This window comes from Chelonoidis abingdonii, chromosome 2 (assembly GCF_003597395.2).
Source record: "Chelonoidis abingdonii isolate Lonesome George chromosome 2, CheloAbing_2.0, whole genome shotgun sequence".
In the NCBI taxonomy this organism is placed as follows: Eukaryota; Metazoa; Chordata; order Testudines; family Testudinidae; genus Chelonoidis; species Chelonoidis abingdonii.
This window is the reverse complement of record NC_133770.1, coordinates 300,644,697-300,665,138: the sequence shown is the minus strand read 5'-3', so window position 1 is coordinate 300,665,138 and position 20,442 is coordinate 300,644,697. Positions and strand designations below refer to the sequence as shown.

Here is a 20,442-nt window from a genome sequence, read left to right as displayed (position 1 = left end):
GGACTTTGGGGAGCCTCCTCTCCCTTGGAGCAGACTTGTTCAGGGCAAGAAGCTCACACGGCTTCACCTCCTGGGTCTCTCCTTGGAGCATTCAGCATCCTCTGCCCCTCCGTGCGCTTCCCACAGTGAGTCCACCCAGGCGGGGTCCTGGGGAAGCCACAGGGTCCTGCACCCCCACTTTGCAGTAAGACGTACTCAGCCAGCAATAAAACAGAAGGTTTATTTAGACGACAGGAACACAGTCCAAAGCAGGTCTTGCCGGTACAGACAACAGGACCCCCTTTAGTTAGGTCCATCTGGAGCCCCTGCAACCTTCCCAGGTCAACACTCCCCACTCAGCCGTCATGGAACACAGACAGAACGTTGCCACTTTGTCACGTGCACACAGTCCCACATGCCCATACACACACCCACGTGCCCATACATACACCCACGTGCACACAGTCCCATGTGTCCATACGCACACCCATGTGCACACACTCCCACATGCCCATATGCACACCCATGTGCCCATACATACACCCACGTGCACACACTCCCACATGCCCATACATATACCCACGTGCACACACTCCCATGTGTCCATATGCACACCCACATACCCATACATACACCCACGTGCACACACTCCCATGTGCCCACTCACACTCCTACATGCCCACATGCACTGGCCCACGTGCCCACACACACAGCCACCCGGGTGCTCACCCACGCTCATTCCCGAGCTGTGCACCCCGGCAGGCCCAGCTGCTCACCTGGGGGATGAGGTGGAGCAGGGCGTCCCCGGTGAGTGAGCCCACGGCCAGGCTGACAAAGCCCTGGATGATGTAAGGGTAGGCACTGGCACAGGCGGAGCACAGGAGGAGGACTATGCCAAGCAGTGCGCACAGGCAGATCACCAGCGTGGCCAGTGAGCCATAGATGTACCCTGCACAGAGAGTGGATGTTACCCACCCCGGCCCAGAGACTCGCACTGCTCTGCACAGCAGGACGCGGAAATCCCAGGCAGCACGGCCAGATGCCCCCGCCAGCTCCTCCTCCAGGCCCTTGAGGCAGGAAGGAGCTGGGCTCTGCCCCTGCAGAGCACAGGACACGGGAGGGGGCAGGGGCTGAGGCACTGTCCTCATTCCCAAGCCGTTAGGGGCTTTGAGGACATAGGGGCACCACGGGCACCACCTCCCGCCCCACCACCAATGCTTTGAAATGTAGATATCTCTGCACGCCCCGGGGGCTGCCCCTTGTTCTAACATCCGGGCACCGCCAAGCCCAGCCATGGGGCCCCTCTCGCCCGGCAGCCCCCACACAGAAAGCAGCACAGCCGGAGATAGGGCCCTCACTCTCTGCCACGGTCAGTTGGCCGCCGGGGGCACTCAGGTGACGGCCAGAGCAGGCCCTGCTGAGCTGCTGCTGGATCAGAGCCGGGCTGAGGCTGGTGAAGTCCGAGCCAGAGATCCCTGCGCCGGGGTCGAGGCTGTAAATCTCCAGGAGGTCGCCGGGGCTCAGACACATCTGGAGACACAGATGGGGAGTTACTGACGGAGTCGGTGGCACCCAAGCCACGGATCCAAGCCCCCCACGGCCCAGAGCCCTGAGCCAGTGGGTAGTGGCCTCTCCAGGGCTTTGTGCCGGCTCCAGCAACATGGACCCAGCCCACCCCCAGAAGGTTTCCTGGGTCTCAGCCTGCCCTGCCCTGGTTCACTGCCAGCCCGAGGCCCAAGCATGATGCTCTTGCTGCCATGCTGCCTGGGCTGGCGGCTCTTTGTTTCCTGCCATTGGGATCTGCCTCGAGGGCTGCAGGCGGCTGCCCCTTGCGAACTAGACAGCAGGACACAACTCGGCCCCAAACTCAAACACGGGAGGGAAACGTCCCAATCCCGCGGCTTTGCCCCCAGGCCTCTGCCCAGCCAGGCTGCTGCCAGGCAGTACCAACTGCCCTGGGGGGGGAGCGAGGGAGTCAGGACTCCTGGGTTCTGTTCTCAGGCTGGGGACAGCCTCCCACTAGGGGTTGTGGGGAGAGCAAGCGAACTGGGGTCAGGAAGGAGAGAGCTGGACACTTCCTGTTTGTGTCTCTGCTTCAGGGCTTCAGCCGGCCACCGGCGGGTCAGGAAGGGATCTTCCCCAGTGTGTTCGGGGAGGATTTATCTCCTTCCTCTCCAGCACTCGGAATGGCCATGGCAGGAGATGGGGCACTGGGCAGGGGGTGGGCAAGGAGTTCCCCCAATCAGGCTGGCAGGGAGCTCAGGGGCTTCACCTTCCCCTGCAGCATGTGGGTCACTTGCCAGGATTAGCTGGGTGCAGCTCACTGGGACGTTGCCCTGCCATTGCGGTCTCTACTGTGCTCTGCCTGAGGGCTGTGGGGCTCGCCTGGGGGTGCTGGGGGCCTGTGATACACAGGAAGTCAGACTCTGCTCTGGGCCCCTCTGGCTTTCACCCAACGATTCTCCAGATGCCCCTGCCCGCTCTACCTACCGCGTCCCAGACGAGACCAGGTTCGTCCGGCTCCCTCTGCCCAGGGAGGCTCCGTCTCAGCCGCCTGGGCGTGTCGCCGTGGTGCGGGCCCACGTGAACGTCGCGGTTCGTGAGGTTGCCGGGGCGCTGGCTGGCGTGGGGAGCTGACGTGGGCTCCTCGCGGTGATTGGCATGTGCTTTGTCATCATGGTGATGGCCCGTGTGCTCATCCTCTGGCCCCAAGGCCAGCTTGGCCATCAGTGCGCTCAGGCCTGTCACAGGCCAAGCCCGTCATGCCCACTCCCAGCCCAGTCGCCCCTTGGCAGGAGCAGCCCTTCCCCTGCAGCCGCCTGCCCAGCTCCATCACTGCAGCCTCCTGCCCCATCCCCATCTAATCCTCCCCCACCCCAAGGCTCACCCCCCGCTGGCTGCCCCGGGCTCAGAGCTGGCTGGGGGCTGGGGATGCTGGCGCACAAGCTGCCCAGAGCGAACATCCCGGCTGCTCCCCCCCACCCTGGTGAGGCGCTGCTGAGGCAGGGGCTGGGACGGGGCTTTGGAGGAATTTCCCCCTCTGAGCCCAGCTCCCCCGGTGTGAGGGGCGAGCCCAGCCAGGCTGCGAGTGAGCCCAGCTCTCTGGGCTGCAATGAGGACACTGCATGATGCCATCAGCCTGCGGGGGGGCCAGAGCGGGGCCGTGCCCGGGGGCCTCTCAGAACCAGCGCCAGCCCTGGCACGGACCGGGCTTGTGGCTATCCCTGAGCCTGCCACCGGAGGGCGCCCTGCTCACACCTGGAGCCAGCAGGTGGCACATGCCCTGTTGGCAGGGAAAACCATGCCAAGTGCCCGCTGGCCACGGGGCTGTAGGGCCACAGGAACCATCGCCCTGTGCCAGCCTTTCCCATGGGGCAGGGGCTCAGCAAAATGCCGTCCCCCTGGGGACCCAGCCCTCCCCCAGTGGTCTGCTGCAAAGGACTCTGGGGCCCTGCAAGGAGGAGCTGGGGGCGGGGGGGGGGGGGACTGAGCCCTCAGTTACCCCCTGCCATGGCTGCCCTGACTCACCTGCCAGCGTCAGGTTCTGGGACTCATTGCCATAGCGACGGAAGATGTACCCCAGGAAATAGTGGGGGGGCGGCAGGGCATGGAAGCAGTCCCCCAGCAGCACATGGTACATGATCGTCACCAGCACCTGCCCGGCCACGTCGGCTGCCACCTGGCCAGAGACTGCGGTGCTCTTCTGCAGGACGTGGCCTGCATCCAGGCACGGCTGAGGGGAGACAGCTGATGAGAACAGCTCCCATTCCCAGCCCAGCTGCCATGGGGGAGAGTGGGGGGTGGATTTTGTGGTGTGGGGGTGGGACACACAGGGGAAGGAGAGTGAGAAAGCACCACTGAGAGGCGATGAGTCTGGACACTGGAACAGGTTCTGGAAACTCTCCTGTGGCTTGGGGGGCCCAGGCCTGGGGGTGTTGGGGAACAGCAGCAGCTGACATGCCTGATCCAGACCCACCCATCAATGGGATGGACTTAGAAATGCCAAAGGGGGGGGTCTCAGGGGTGGCCGTCTCCTGCTTTTCTCAGCAGCCCAGAGGGCTGGAAGCTGCTGGGTGTTTGCGCTGCGAGTCTCCCGTAATCCCCTGACTCCAGGGCCTGGAGCTTTAGGACCCTCCCCCAGGTACCATGAGACGTGCCCTAGAGGTGGGATCTGGTGATATGGGGACGGAGGCAAGGCGTTAGCGTGACAGCTACAGATCAGGGTGTCCCATAGGCTCCCGGGGGGACCTCAGCCCCTCTCCCTTCAGTGTTCAAGGAGGGGGGTCACAGCTGGTGGATTGGACACACCAGCCGGGCTCTGTTGGCCAGTTCCAGCCTCGGTCCCAGGAGCTGTTTGCTAACAGGTGGACCAGCCAATTTCCTCCTTGGCTGCAGTCCCAGCTCTCTCGCCAGCAGCCCTGGCAGCGCCACTTGGCTGGAAAGGCCCGGCTCACACGGCCGCCTCGCTCCAGCTCTCGGGTGGCTCTTGGCACAGCACGGACTATCCCATGGCCCTGCCCGAGCTGCTCCGGGGCAACGTGACTGGCGCCTTGAGTCAGCAGGGTGATGCTGTGGCAGGGGAAGGCTATCGCTGTGGGCAGGTGACAGACTCCTGGCCCCACCCGCACTCCACTGACTGGCACAGGGCTCGTGAGCAGAGGGCACTGGGCCTGGCATGGGCCAGGATCCCAACACACAGAACCACTGGGGCAGTCAGACCTGGCTGGGAGTGTTGATGTTTTCAGAGAGGGACTCTAAGCTGACTTCACCTCCACACACACCTTGCGCCCCAGCTCTGCCAGGGACGGCAGCACAGCCCTGCCATGGGGCTTGCATGACTCAAGCTAGTCAGTGCGGGGGGAGCTGGGGGGGATGGAGAATGGGACTGTACAAAAAAACAACTCAATCTACGTCAGTTACTGGTGCACCACAGAGCGATGTAACCCTGCAGAGCACTGCACCCAGTGTGTGGTGCCAAAAATGTTCTCAACATCCCGACTCCAGTGTGTGGCCACAAAAATCTGGCCCAATGCACTGGAACAAAGAAGGGGGCCACTCCTGCCTCCTGCCCATCAAAACTGACCAGCTGGTAACAGCCCATCGCAGGGCTGGACAGCTAGTGACAAGACATTTCTAGTGAAGGGCTTATTTGCACTGTCACTGCTCCAAATTCCTGCTCTGCTTCTTACAGACACAGCACTGGGAGCTAGCGCCTTGCCTCCTTATCAGAGTCCATTTAGCATGACCCCCCTCAGTCAATGTCCCGGCCCCAACCTCTCCAGGCCCATGCTCCCACCATCATGGGGCTAAGCCCCAAAGCGCCTGCCCCCCATGGGGCTAAGCCCCAAAGAGCCCGCCCCCCATGGGGCTAAGCCAGTCCTGTCCGGGATGGCACATGGGCAAGAGCCAGCACACAGTCGACCGGACCGGCAGGGGGCAGCTTCCTCAGGGCGGCAACTGGAAAGGGCCCAGGGCTCCCAGTTGCCACTCCTGAAGCCAGAGCCCCAGGCCCTTTAAATAGCTGCTGGGGCCCCAGGGTACCAGTGGCGATTTAAAAGGCTGGGTGGGGGGTGGGTGGTCGGGGTTTCGGAGGGGGGCAGGAAGTGGGAGGGGGCAGATAGGGGGTGGGCACCAGGCTATTTGGGAAGGCTCAGCCTTCCCTACCCAGCCCTTCGTACAGTTTTGTAAGCCCAGTGTCGGGGGCAGTAGTGCCACACCCAGGATTCCCCAGCAGGGAGCGCACACAGGCCCACACACAGGCACACGCGCGTGCGCACACACACACATGCACACTTACCTGGTGCCTGTCTGCGTCTCTGTAATTCTCCCGTATGCCTCCCAGCAGCTCCGCCACTTTGTCCGCCGTGGGCCCCGCAGCGGGATTCCCACTGGAGAAGCTGGTGAGGAAGGCCCCGGCCTCGGCCGCCCACTGGCCGCCCCTCACTGCAGCGCAGGTGGCCGTGGGGTCTGTCAGGTAGAGCAGCATGCCCGCACCGAGCCGCAGGAGCTCCGTAGCCGTGAGGTTGGCGTTGCCCGTCTCTGCCTTGCCCACAAGCACGAAGATGTCCGGCACGGAGATGCACTATGGGCAGAGGGACAGAGCACCACACCGCACTGAGCCCTGCGGAGACAAGCTGGGACTATGGCCTGGGGCCTGCAGAGCCCACTGGGTGACTGGCCTGCCCTGCCCTGCCAAGCCTGCCCTGCCCTGCCCTGCTATGCCTGCCCTGCCCTGCCATGCCTGCCTGCGGCTCAGGGCTGGAGCCCCTCGAGGTGACATGTGGCAGTGGGGCCAAAGGGGACATTTTACCCCAGCATCAGCCCTTGGCACCCTTGGGGCAGTGAGCTGGGGCCCGAGGAGCTGGGATCCCCAGTGCATTACCCTGCCAGTGCCCGGCTCCGGGCCCTTGCTGAGTTGCTGTGTGAGCTTCGGTCCCTGCTGCTTCCAGAGAGCTGGGGAAGGATCTAGGCCGACGGTGTCCAACCTTGTCCATCCCAGGACCCGCCCCAGAGCCCTCAGCCCCTTTGAGAGGGACAGGGTGGACCCTGGGCACCACCCCTGGCTGAGATCCCGCTTGGAAGCATCTGAAGAAATCGGCTCTTCCTAGGGTTCTGCACCACGGGCAGTGACGGCTGAGCCGATGGTCTCACAGTTGGACACCTGACATTGGCACCTGGACGCGTGGCTGGATTCTGGGACATGCTGAGCACCCAGCAGCTCTCGGGGGCGAAGGGGACCTGGCACCGTGACCAGCAGGCCGGTTGTGTTTGCCACCTCATGCCTCGGTTTCCCCATGTCAGGTGGCTCGCTCGCGCCAGGGAGGTGGCAGTGAGCTCACACACCAGGCTCTTGGCAGGCCCGACGCACTGACACGTCCTTCAGTGCCACGCAGGCGGGGTCGTCCCTGGGACGTGAGGCTAGGACAGGGCCAGTGGTGTCCAGGTCAGGAAGGGACCCTACTGATAGCCCAGACCCAGGGTAGCCCTGCCCAGGAGAGCGTTTGCCTCTTATCTACCCTTCAGCAGCTCTTATCAGGCGAGCGAGGCTGGCCGGGCGTCCAGCCCCAGGCAGCAGGGCCGGGTAGCTCCCTGCAAGCTCTAGCCCAGGGGTCGGCAACCTTTCAGAAGTGCTGTGCCGAGTCTTCATTCATTCACTCTAATTTAAGGTTCCGCGTGCCGGGAATACATTTTAGTGTTTTTTAGAAGGTCTCTCTCTACAAGTCTATATATTATATAACTAAACTAGTGTTGTATTGTAAAATAAAACAGGTTTTCAAAAATGTGTTAAGACAGAAGCTTCATTTAAAATGAAATTAAATGTTGATCTTACACCACCGACCCACTCAGCCCAGCTGCTGATCTGGGGTTCTGTTCACCTACGGCCGGTAGTGGCTGAGTGGGGCCTGCAGCTGACCAGCTGGGCGGGTCGCAGCCAGAACCCAGACCGGCAGCGGGCTGTGTGGGGCTGGTGGCCGGGACCCCAGACTGGCGTGGGCTGTGTGGGCTGGTGGCCGGACCCCAGACGGCAGCAGGCTGTGTGGGGCTGGTTGGGCGGGACCCCAGACCAGCAGTGGCTGTGTGGGGCTGGTGGCGGGACCCCAGCCTGGCAGCGGGCTGTTTGGGGCTTGGTGGCCGGGACCCCAGACTGAGATGGGCTGAGCGGCTCAGCTTCATTGCCCATCAGGGTTCCATCCTCTGGCTCCTGCCAGCCCGGATTCCGGCTGCTAGACCCGCTCAGCCCAGTGCTTGGTCTGGGGTCCGGCGCCTGCCCACATCAGTGGGGTACCTACCTTCTCCCCTAGTTCTGGCCCATTCTCTTCCCCTCTCTGCACTGAGCTGGACTTGGAGTGGAACGAGCACAGGGCTGGGGGTGAAGGTCTGGCCAGGAGCTAGAATGAAGGAGGGTCAGGGTTGGGGCAGGAGGTTTGTGGATTGGGGGCACTTACCCTGGGCAGCTCCATGTGGTGTGAGGGGTGCAGGTGGGAATGTAAGTAGGGTGCAGGGGCTCCTGCTTGTGTGCTCAGGGTGGGGGTGGGAGTTGCAGGGCGCAGGGATGTGGCGGGGCTGGGGGAGAGTGAGTGCAGAAGGGCTGGGGGCATTGAGGGGGGTGCAGGTGTCAGGGTAGGGGGGCTGGGTATGTGTGGGGTGCCAGTCAGGGCTGGGGTCATGGGGCAGGGTGAAGGAGTCAGAGGGCTGAGTGGTACAGGGCTCAGGGCAGAGGGCTGGGTGTGTGTGGGGGGGATCAGGGATCAGGGCAGAGGGTGACTGCACCCCCCAGAACCCCCAACCCCTCCTTGCTCCTTGTCCCAACTACCCCCTCCTGGGACCCCACCCCCTATCTAAGCCTCCCTGCCCCTTATCTCCTGACTGCCCCCCCAGGACCCTACCCCCTACCTGTCCCCGGGAGCCTGGCCAGAGTCGCTGCGTCTCCCTGAGCCAGCGTGGGCTTGCCACGTCGGCAGACTTTTAATGACACTCGGAGTCCCAGGCAGCAGGCAGCCACGTGCCATTAAAAATTGGCTCGTGTGCCATCTTTGGCACCCCTGCCATAGGTTGCCGACCCCTGCTCTAGCCAGAGGGCACTGGGCTCATCGCTGGTGCAACCCCTGCCCCCCCCCGGGGCAGCCAGTCTCAGAGCCCAGCTCTCCAGCCTCGGGCAATGGGGCCCTGTAGCCGCGCCAGGCTTGGCTGGCGCTCGGGCTTGGAGGCTGAGGGGGCGGGTCTCAGAGCCCCAACTATTTTAAGCACTGTGCTGTGAGCCACAGCACACACCCACACCTACACACCGTGCACCCCCACTAACACACACACCCCTACACACTGTGCAACCCCACTACACACACACCGCTACACACTGCGCACCCCCACTGCACACACACACACCCTTACAAACTGCACACCCCTACTGCACACACACACACCCCTACACACTGCGCACCCCCACTGCATACACACACACACACCCCTACACATTGCGCACCCCCCACTGCACACACACACACACACCCCTACAAACTGCACACCCCCACTGCACACACACACACCCTTACAAACTGCACACCCCCACTTCACACACACTCCCCCCTACAAACTGTGCACCCCCACTGCGCACACACACACCCCTACAAACTGCACACACACACACCTACACACTGTGCAACCCCACTACACACACACACACCTACACACTGCGCAACCCTACTGTACACACACACCCCTACACACTGCGCATCCCCACTGCACACACACACACGCCTCCCCACAAACTGCACACCCCGACTGCACACACACACACCCCTACACACTGTGCACCTCCACTGCACACGTGCACATACACACATACGCACCCCTACAAACTGCACAACCCCTCTGCACACACACACACCTACACACTGTGCACTCCCACTGCGCACACACACACACTCCTACACACTGCGCACCTCCACTACACACACACACCCCTACACATTGCACATCCCTACTACACACACAACCCCCTACACACTGCACAACCCCACTACACACACACACCTACACATTGCGCAACCCTACTTCACACATACCCCTACACACTGCGCACCCCCACTGGACACACACAGACACACACCTACACACTGTGCACCCCCACTGCACACACCCCCGCACCTACACACTGCGCACTCCCACTGCACACACACACACACACTGCACACCCCCACTCCACACACACACACACACACACACAGTGCACCCCCAGTACACACACATACACCCCTGCATATTACGCACCCCCACTGCAGGCGCGCACACACCTACACACTGCGCACCTCCACTGCACAGACACCTACACACTGCGCACCCCCACTACACATGCACCCCTACACACTGCACACCCCCACTACACACATACACACCCCTACACATTATGCACCCTAACTGCATACAAACACATACACACTTCACACTGTGCACACACCTACACACTGCACACACACAGTCTGCATGCATGCACACACATACACACTGTGCACCCCCACTGCACACACACGCACACACTGTAAACCCCCACACACATACACACTGCGCACACACACCCTGCAGACCCCCATTGCTTGCCAGCACACACCTGTACACTGCACATCCCCACTGCACACACGCACACACACACACACACTCCACACTGTGCACATGCATATACATTGCACACACACCCCCAGCGCACACACCCCCACCGCAAGCACACACATGTACACACTGTGCACCTCCACTGCACCCCGACGTACACACTGCACACCCCACACTGCATGCACACACACACTGCCCACCTCCACTGTGTGTACACCACACCACGTACACTCTGTGCACCCCACACTGCATACAAATGCACATAATGCACATATGCTACACACATACACACACACTGCAAACTGTGCACACCCCACACGTACACAGTGCACACATGCTGGACACAGGGGGCGCATGCAAACACAGAGTGCAAGCACACTGGCTGGAGCTCAGGCCCGATGCCCCCTCCCTTGCCCCTTGGTTGCAGATCAAACTCCCACTGACTTCCTAGGGGATTTCCCTGACCAGGATTTAAGCTAGTCAATGGTAACAGTCTGAGTCACCTCAGTAACGGCAGCCCTGGAGAACAGCCGGAGCCTGCCGGGCGCAGATGAGATGGACTCAATAGAATCAAGGCCACACACTGGCCCAGTATGGGCTGACTCTGCTCACAAGGGGCTTGAGCTGCCTGCTCCTGTCTACACTAGCGAACACTGGGCTAGTGCTAGGGGCGGTTCAGAGACATGTCGGTGCAGACAAGGCCACGGGGAGGAACCTGCCAGGGAAACAGGGGCCAGTTCTGTGTCTGGGGAGAGATGCCCTGTGCTTATGGCAAGGGAGTACGGGCTTAAGCAATGACAAACTGTCAGGAGCAAAGGAGCTACCTCCCTGCCTCTCCCAGTGCGAGTGCGGGAGCTGGCCTGGATCCCAGCCACCAGCTGGGGCAGCCAGGAGACCCTCCCACCCCTGCCCGGCACATGCTAGCGCCAGTTCTGAATGCACCAGCTACACCAGGGCTCCCTCCCATCGGGGAGATGCTCCTCCGGCTGGAGCCATCCCTGCACGTCCCGTCCCTTAACATCTCCCCCTTGTGTTGCACCCCCACGTTTCCCCCTCAGACGGGGCGCTCCTGCCATGGCCTGGCCGCGATGCCCCAGCTGGGAATCCGCCGTTCCTGCTGCCTCGGCCCCTCCTGCCCCGGCTGGAGTTTGACCCGGTCTTTGCTCCCGACCCGCAGAGGAAGGAGGGGAGCGGACCGCGCCTGGCTGCGGCGTTACCTTTTCACACGGCACTGCTGGGCACTGCACACGGGCCGCCAGGATACTTAAGAGGGAGTCCAGCGCAGCGTGGAGCAGAGAGCCTTCTCCCGACGCCAGCAGGGCCCACACGTTCCGCAGCACCTGCTCCTGGCTGGGCACCGGCGCCCCTCGCCCTGGGCACACAGCTGCCCCCAGGCAGAGCAGAACCAGAGGCACCAGGAGTGCCATGGCAGCGTCCTCGAGGCCCACGCTGGCTCGGGGAGACGCAGCAGCTCTGGCCAGGCTCCCGGGGCCAGAGAGCCAGAGCTATGGGGAGCAGTGGCTCTAATCCTGCAGGTATTTGCTGCTGCCGCCTGTGATTGGCTCAGGGTGAGATTGTCTCGGGTTAACCATTCCACAGAACCTGTCCAGCTCTGCAGATCCTCCTGCGATAGGGGCAGGGCAAGGTGGCTGCAAGTTACCCAGCCCAGCCCATTGTCCCACCAGCCGGGGAGTGGCGGGGCTCTGTTCTGCCAGAAGAGCGGGCACAGCCCCGCTCCAGCATCGTCAGCAGAGCTGCCCCCGCTGGGAGGAAATGAGCAGGCAGGACCTGCGTCGAGCCTATTGCCCAACACGGCTCCAGCTCAGCCCTGGAGACAGGACGGCTCATCCGCCCAGCAGCCCCAGCTCCTCCATGAGGAAGGGAAGGGGCAGACGCATGGATGACAGTCTCCTGGTCCCCGCTCCACCAGGGCCAATCCCTTCCCCTCTGGGCCTTAACTCCCTCCCTTAACTCCACGGGGACAGTGAGGGTTTGTGAACAGCACGGGGGGTTCTGCTGCATACGAGCACCTCGCTCTGCCCTGGCGAGCCCCGACCGCCACACCGGCCTCCTCAGCCCCAGGACACACCACAGCTGGGGAACGGGCTCCCGGGGGAAGTGACTCACGCAGGGTCATGCAGTGAATCAGTGCAGAGCTGGGGCTAGAAGCCCTGACGCCACAGCCCTCTGCTGTAACCACTAGGACACACTCCCCTCCCAGAGCCGGGAACCCCCTGACTCATCCTTCCTGTGGCTCTGCTGGAGCCCACTCCTGTCCCAGAGCTGGGACAGAACCCAGGAGTCCTGGCTGTCAGCTCCCCCTGCTCTATCCCACTAGGTCCCACTCCCCTCCCAGAGCAGAACCCAGGAGTCCTGGCTCCCAGCCCCCCCTGCTCTAACCACTAGACCCCACTCCCCTCCCAGAGCCAGAACAGAACCCAGGAGTCCTGGCTCCCAGCCCCCCTGCTCTATCCCACTAGACCCCACTCCCCTCCCAGAGCTGGAGATAGAACCCAGGAGTCCTGGCTCCCAGCCCCCCCTGCTCTAACCCACAAGCCCCCACACCCCTCCCAGCACTGGGGAGAGAACCCAGGAGTCCTGGCTCCCAGCACCTGCTCTATCCTACTAGACTCCACAACGGATTCTTTAGCGTCCCCACGTGGGGGGAGAGGAAGGTTCATTCCGGGCTGGGGGGAAGGGTCCCCCATGTATCCCGATCAGTGGCACTGGAGTCGGGGGGCCCGTGCTCCCAGGAGGGAGGGTCTGTTGTTGAGGGGGCACCAGTGGACCAGGGGATTGGGGCTGGGAGCAACGCGGCCATGTGGACAGAGCAGGGCCTGGGGTTCGGCGAAGTTCCCCTTGCTCAGCGTAACCTGTGCTCAGCTGCCCTGTGTGCTAGTGCCCCCGAGCCAGCGTCGGAGCCGTGTGCTCTCGGCAGAGCAGCGGCCGGCAGCGGGAGCCAGGACACTCGGGCTGAAGCCCTGGATCCTGCGGACACAAGCATAAGCCAGCGATGGACCCAATGGAAGGAGGCGTCCCAGCCGCACGCAGGCCTGGCCGTGCAGCAGGGCAACGCCGGCAGGACAGTGGAGCTGTTAGTGAACCGTACTAGGGAGCGAGGCCCAGACACCACTGCCTGGAGCCTCCCAGCATCCTGGGGCCCTGGGGCCCGAGGGGGAGGGCACAGCCCCCATGTTACTGCCTTACGCACACAGGTTGCTCTGGGCAATCTCGGGGAGCTAGCGGAAGCCCTAATTTCGGCCCGGCCAGTCGCCCCTGCGGGAGCAGCTGCTCCAGGACGGTGATCTCACATTAGACAGACGCTCAGCCATGGGGCGCGGAGCCGAAGCCTCAGGAGAAGGGATGGAAGCCCCGGGAGGCAGGACAGCCCCGGGAATAGTTGCAATGAGACCCCAGCAGAGGAGAGCAGGTGGCGCGTTCCAGCCACCCTGGGGAGATGCATTGCCAGCAGGACGCCTGGCGGACAAAGGAGAAGTGCCCGGCCCAGGACAGCACTGCCAGGGAGCCCTCGAGCTGAGGAAGCTCAGCCTGGGACAAGAGGGAGAGGGCCCGTCAGACAGCGGGGACGACATCACGACACTCCTGGAATCCCAGAGCGTTGCAGGCTCTGGGATTCCAGGCCAGGCCAGGACAGTAGCAAGGGACAATCCCACCCTCCGTGCACACAGCTATGGTAATGGGCAATGCCCTGTGCGGGCAGGGCCTCCTGCAGTGCCATTCCTGGGGGACGGGACTCAAACTCACCTGTTGCAAAGCGTAGGCGCAAGCTACGCACGTCCAGCAAGAGCAGAACGCAGCCCCTGGGAAAGTAACCAGAAGGGAACAGGCACTGCCAGCCGAAGTGTGCAGTGGTGGATGGGAAGCACCCTGCATACCCCACCCTGCACGCACACACGTACACACTGCACACCCCACACTATGCACACACACACATACACACACACCACTGCATGAACACACGTACACACTGCACACTCCCACCCTGCACGTACACACATACACACTGCACATCCCACATTGCGCACACACACCACTGCATGCACACCCATACACACTGCACACCCACACTGTGCACACACACACCACTGCATGAACACATGTACACACTGCACACTCCCACACTGCATGTACACACATACACACCCCACCCTGTACACACACACGTACACACCGCACACCCCACATTGTGCACACACACCACTGCATGCACACTCATACACACTGCAGACCCACACTGTGCACATACACACCACTGCATGAACATACATACACACTGCACACCCCACACACAAACATATGCACACTGTGTGCACACAGACATACATACTGCACACCTCACCCTTGCATACATATGTAAACACTGCACACTCATGCACACATGCCTCACTGCATGCACACACATACACGCCCCACACTGTGCACACACAGCGATACAGGCCATGGAGCTGCTCAGGGTGCAGGGTCAGGATTTCAGTGCTGCAGTGCAAGTAGCAGAAGGAGGCGTCCCCTGGACAATGGAGCCCATCTGAAAAGCATGGGGGGTGTTTTCCAAGGCAGTGGGTGCCTCGAAGGAAAGCTGCGAGTGGAACCTGTGAGCTTACCATGAAGGGACATTCCAGTGGCACTACGCACTCCAGTACGCAAGGAGCTTGCAAGGCTGCAGAGCAGGGGTATCTTAACACCTGGAGAGGCCAGTGCAGCCTGAGTTACTGGCATGGTGATGGTAAGAAACCATCAGACAAATAATGCACCTGCAGAGACCTGAAGCCTCTGGACCAGGCATTGCAAAGATGCTACTATCCACTGGCCACAACAGATGACATCTTGCCAGAACTTTCCAAAGCCAGAATCTGTTGGGGCCGGGCTGTGAGGAATGGGGCTTGGCACATCAGCCTGGATAGACTCAGGCATGCTGACAGCCTGTGCAACACTGTCTGGTTGTTATACATGGCTGTGCAGGCTGCCCAGCACCAGAGAGGTTCCAGAGAAGACTCATGTAACGCTGTCTGCTGTGACTGCAGAGCATGAGTGCCGGGAACCTGGCACCAGCCCCACATCGGCTGTGAGTTCTGTGTTCGATTTCACCAACCAGTTACCAGGTGTGAGCTCCTCAGCCCCACAACAGCCTAACCGGGGAGTCACAGACAGGCCCGTGGGCGACCCCCTTTGTCCTGCCACCTGTGTGATAGCTGGGCCCTTCCCCCAAGGATACAGCAACAGTCAGGTTACTCCCTGTCCCAAAGGACCCATCCTCACCCCAGGGCCCCTGCGCTTCAGCTCTCACACCAAAGCCCCCGCTTGTAGCCAGCCCTATAATAAACTACACACCAATTTATTACCTAGGAAAAGTTATTGACAAGCTTAAAGCAGGTAACCATAGATACACAAATGAATTACATCCTAAGTTCCAAAAAGTCATAGAAGTTTCTATGTTCAGCAAGCTCCATACGGTCTTTAGGGCTGACCCAGGCTGAGCACTGGGGATCTCTTGCTTATGCTTAGAAACCTGCCCTCCCTCCCCCAAGTCCAAGCAGCACAGATACAATTCTTTCTTGTTAAGCATTTTTATCTCCCTCCTCTCTTCTGCTGTGAGCTGCAAATTCAGCTGATGGGAGGAATCCATGTGCATGACGCAACTTCATGAAAGGGAGAGAAAACAACCATTTTTTGTCCTCTTTATCGTCCCACAATGGTCTGTCTGGTGTTGATGGGCCTTCCCCATGGGGCAGGATGTGACACCTCCCGCTGGAGCCAGCACTTCACACTGGTTAGTGTCGCTCTCCTGCCTGGTGAGTTACAGGGTCACAGAGGCTCCCAATCCAACCGCTCAGATGTTCCCTTGCACTAGCAGATACGGATGTTACCCGTGAGATTGATGCCGGCAGGATTCAATAAAGTCTAAACATTAAACACATTCTTAGAAGCCTAAAATGGATCTGAACAATACTAACACGCAGGCGAATCAGGCTGGTTCCAGCAACGTATTTGTCAGTGTTCCCTTGAGACATGGCTACTTTGGCATGAGCTGGCACCTGGTCTGCCAGCATCAAAACTCACCCAAGCACCAGAAGGGCTACCTGAGGTGAAAATAATGTAGGCAACATCCTCCATGCAGATGAAGGGAGCAATGATACAGACGTGGAACGAGACCGTGACTGAAAATGACCAGCCTTTTCTACAGCGATGCAGGGACAAGAACCTAAAATTCAGCCCAGACAAAATGTGACCCAAACTTCGTGAGGTGACAGGCATTGCTCAGGGCAGAGGGACTGAAAGCAGATCCCAGCTAGACCAAGACAGACAGAGACACGCCAGCTGCAGTGGATGTGATGGGGGAGAGCTCTTCGTAGGAATGATCATGTGATGGTTGCCCTGTTCAGTTCATTCCCTCTGGGGCACCTGGCACTGGCAACTGTTGGAAGACGGGATCCTGGGCTAGATGGACCCTTGGTCTGACTCAGTCCAGCCATTCTTATGTTCTTATTGATCCATTTTCTGTCCAAGTTCTGACCACCTGTGGCTGCAGGAAAGGAGCCCGGATGCCAGCTTGCAAGGCAGGACGATATCAGGTGCCCCTGTTCTGGAGCCCCACCAGCCAGGAAAGCCTTGTATATCCCCTGCCATGTGGAAGGAAACCCCCTTGTTCTTCCTGTGGAAAATCACAGCAGCAAGATGGAGTTTGGAAGCACATGCGCAAGTCACATGGCCATGCGTGACTCAGTTCTTTACGGGGAGAGCTGCCATTGCTCACATTCTACCTTGAACCTCCCAGGAAGGCTCCTCGGATGTGGACTGGAGTCTCCCAAGGTCCGTCGTCAGTTAAGTGTTTCTTGATTGGGCATTTAATCTGAAGAGTCTCTGCACAATAAACTGGCCGAATGCTTCACTGATGCTACTTGGAATCAAACACACTGAGATACAAGTACACAGACAATATTTATAACTTCAGCTACAAAAATGATACACATACAGACAGCATAATCATACCCAGCAAATCATAGCCTTCTCCTGGACAACTCACCTGACCTCCTTTGTACAAGATTTGGTGCAACTATAGGACCTGGGTTGCAACAATGAGCGAGAGAGCCCGAGACAGGGCAGGTTACAAATCAAACCAAAATAACGCTTCCTGGGGCCTGCACGTTCCTTATTGCACATTACAATCTTTGCCTAAGCAGTTTTCTCATGTGCATCAAGCTCCCAGCACCTCCAACCGCCGACCACGTGGATCCAGACTCCTTTGTCCCCTAAGCTCCTTCCTTGTGCTCCAAAGAGGCTGCAGCACACGCTGATGCCTCTCCAGCACTACCAGGCAGAGATCAGATATTGTCCAGGACGATTCCTGGTGTTAGCTGGCCCCCCTGCACAGGGCCTGTCCCCTGCATAGGGACCCTGAATCGTCCAACATGCTGCACTGTCTCCATTTCAGGAGCAAAGCCGATGGATGTCAAAGAGGCTGCAGAGCCAGAGCATGACCCTAGCGGGGGCGGGGGCACAGGGGGGTCAGAAGCCCAAAGGAGGAGCAGAACTGTATTTCCAAATGAAGAGGAGCCGAGTGGGCAGGATGGAGTCATATTTCATGGACACAGGTCTGTTTTCCCCACCTGGTTATGCAAAATAAACCTGCCCCACACCTGGGCAGTGCCCGCTGTCTGAGACCGGCTCGAGGGTGGGCATCCTGGCCAGGAATGAAACCCCAGCTCTGCTTCTCGGCAGAGGGGCCTGACGCCTGCCGGTTGTGTGATAACCGCCAGCAGGAGGCGGCTCTGGCACCGCGTGAGCTGCCCGCCCGACCACGGGGAAAGCTGGGTGTGGACTTACTGACCGGCCAGGCAAAGCAGTACCTGGGAGCACTGGCTACGTGCCAATGTTCGGGAGCTCCAGGCCCTGCCCGATACGAGCAGCAAGGCCGTGACTGGCAAATCAGCAGCTGCTTTGCAGACAGCATCCTGCTGATAACAGACCTGTTTGCTTGGGAAGAATTCAAGAGAAATGGGCATCTGTCCATCGCCCTCCCTGTCCGGCAGACCCACCGAGTAACAGGAAGTAGAATAAGCTGTGACAGCTGCTTAGAGACTAGTCCACAAGGCTGTTTCTTCTGGGACAGGCCCCGGTTAACCACCCCCAGGACTAGCCCCTCACCAGGGTGTCAGGCCCAGGTTAGCCGCCCCCGGGACCAGCCCCTCACCAGGTGTCAGGCCCCGGTTAGCCGCCCCCAGGACCAGCCCCTCACCGGGGTGTCAGGCCCAGTTAGCTGCTCCCAGGACCAACCCCTCACCAGGGTTTCAGGGCGCAGGCACGGACTGGGTGAGGGGCCCAAGCCTCTCACGAGGGCGGCTACTCCTGCGTTCCCAGCTTACCAGAGGGTCTGGTACTTCTGGGAATGGCCAGGGCCCACCCCAGCCGGCGTGACCCCACCCGACAGCTTTGTGCGTGCAAGGTCATGCCAGCAAGTGCTCCTCACGAGGGCGTCTCTGTGCGATACCAGATCAAACCACACCTGGCTCTGTCTCCACGCTGGATAGGGGACAAGGCGCCCCAAGAGGACTGTCCGTTTACAACTGGATGAACGACCTGCCTACCTGTTACCAAGGCTGGGAGACCGGCTGCAGCCAGGATGGAGACATGCTGAGAGGAGATGGCCGGCCGTGGAGTACGGCACGTCGGTCAAGGACCTGCTAGCCCTGGAGACAGGGGCCGGCCAGAGACACCCGACGGAGGGCACTAATGGAGTCGTGGGGGTGCCAGGGATCCGGGTCAAACCTGGTGACTGCATGAGAGGACAAGGGATCTGAAGGGACAGGACACACTTAGGAGCCAACAGACTTGGCACCCGGGGAGAGCCCACAGCACTCTGGAGAACGCGGCAGAGCACAGACAGAACCACCCGGAGCTAGAGATAGGCCATGTGTGCTGTGGGCACCTGAGGGACAGCCCAGCCTAGTTCCCAGGCTTCGTAACTAGCAAAACCAAGGCTCTAGTCAGCTGCATTTAGCCGGAGGGACCCAGGGCTCAGGGCATCAGTTGTTTGTGTCTGATGTTCACAGTGAAAGGTTTGTGACCTCAGGATGCTGTGTTGTATCCGGGGAAGGGGTGTCGGAGGCCCTGGTCTGTGATGGGTTCGGTCACAGAGACCCCCTTGGGACTGTCACCTAACATGCTGGAATTACCTCTGAGCCCCTTTTCCCTGCCAGTTTGGGGCTCCAGAACCCTGCCTTGTTGAGCCAGACACGCTAGCCTGCTGCAACACAGCCCCAAAGTCTGAACCACGCCCCCAAAAGCTGCAGACTTTAACAGAAAACCACTCAGCAGGTCCCCTATCGCCAGCACCCAGACACCCAGTTCCCAATGGGATCCAAACCCCAAATAAATCCATTTTACTCTGTATAAAGCTAATACAGAGTAAACTCATAAATGGCTCGCCCTCTATAACCCTGATAGAGAGATACACACAGCTGTTTGCTCCCCCGGGTATTAGTCACTTACTCTGGGTTTATTAATAAACAGTGATTTTATTAAGTATAAAAAGTAGGATTTAAGTGGTTTCAAGTAATAACAGACAGAACAAAGTAAGTCATCAAGCAAAACAAAGCAAAACACGCAAGTTTAAGCCTAATATATTAAGAAACTGATTACAGGTAAAATCTCACCCTCAGAGAAGGTCCAATAAGCTTCTTTCACAGACTAGATTCCTTCCTAGTCTGGGCGCAATCCTGTCCCTGGATTGTCAGTTCCATCTCAGGTGGTAACTAGAGGTTCTCATGAGTGGCACCCCCCTTTGTCCAGCTCCCCATCTTTTATAGCTTTGGCACAAGGCGAGAATCTTTTGTCTCTCTGGCTCCCCACCCCTCCTTCCAAATGGAAAAGCACCGGGTTTAAGATGGATTCCAGTACTAGGTGACATGGTCACATGTCCTGTGAGACCCCAGCCTCCATTCTTCCTGGCCGGCTTACACAACCAGAGGAAGCCTTGCAAGTAAACAGAGCCATCAACAGCCAATTGTCCTAGTCAATGGGAGCCACCAAGATTCTAAACCACCACCAATGGGCCCCACTTTGCATAATGACAATAGGACCTCAGAGTTATACTTTATACTGTATTTCTAGCTTCAGATACAAGAATTATATATTTATACAAATAGGATGATCACACTCAGTAGATTATAAGCTTTGTAATGATGTCTTACAAGAGACCTTTCGCATAAAGCGTATTCACGCTCGTAAGCATATTTCCATAAAATGTTATAGAGTGCAGCGGCTCACCCTGGTCCTGGAGGGGCTGGTATTCAGCAGCCAGGGGCACAGGTCCGTCAGGAACAGCCAAGGACCGACAGCTCA

At 59.6% G+C, this 20,442-nt stretch overlaps 2 protein-coding genes across 2 annotated transcripts in view; both read right to left on the bottom strand.

The window, feature by feature from the left end:
- SLC39A4 (solute carrier family 39 member 4) overlaps window positions 1-11,790 on the bottom strand; it is a 20,052-nt gene extending 8,262 nt beyond the window's left edge. The window contains exons 1-6 of the mRNA XM_075062043.1: window positions 11,301-11,790; window positions 5,777-6,061; window positions 3,508-3,712; window positions 2,470-2,720; window positions 1,338-1,509; window positions 756-928 (exon numbers count right to left, since the gene is read on the bottom strand). Of these exons, the coding sequence (XP_074918144.1) occupies window positions 756-928; window positions 1,338-1,509; window positions 2,470-2,720; window positions 3,508-3,712; window positions 5,777-6,061; window positions 11,301-11,510 (1,296 nt within the window). The 5' untranslated portion in view covers window positions 11,511-11,790. The remainder of the gene's footprint in view (window positions 1-755; window positions 929-1,337; window positions 1,510-2,469; window positions 2,721-3,507; window positions 3,713-5,776; window positions 6,062-11,300) is intronic.
- Window positions 736-20,442, bottom strand: part of TONSL (tonsoku like, DNA repair protein) — a 66,732-nt gene continuing 47,025 nt past the window's right edge. The window contains exon 27 of the transcript XR_012655406.1: window positions 736-747. The gene's annotated coding sequence lies outside the window, so the exon portion shown is untranslated. The remainder of the gene's footprint in view (window positions 748-20,442) is intronic.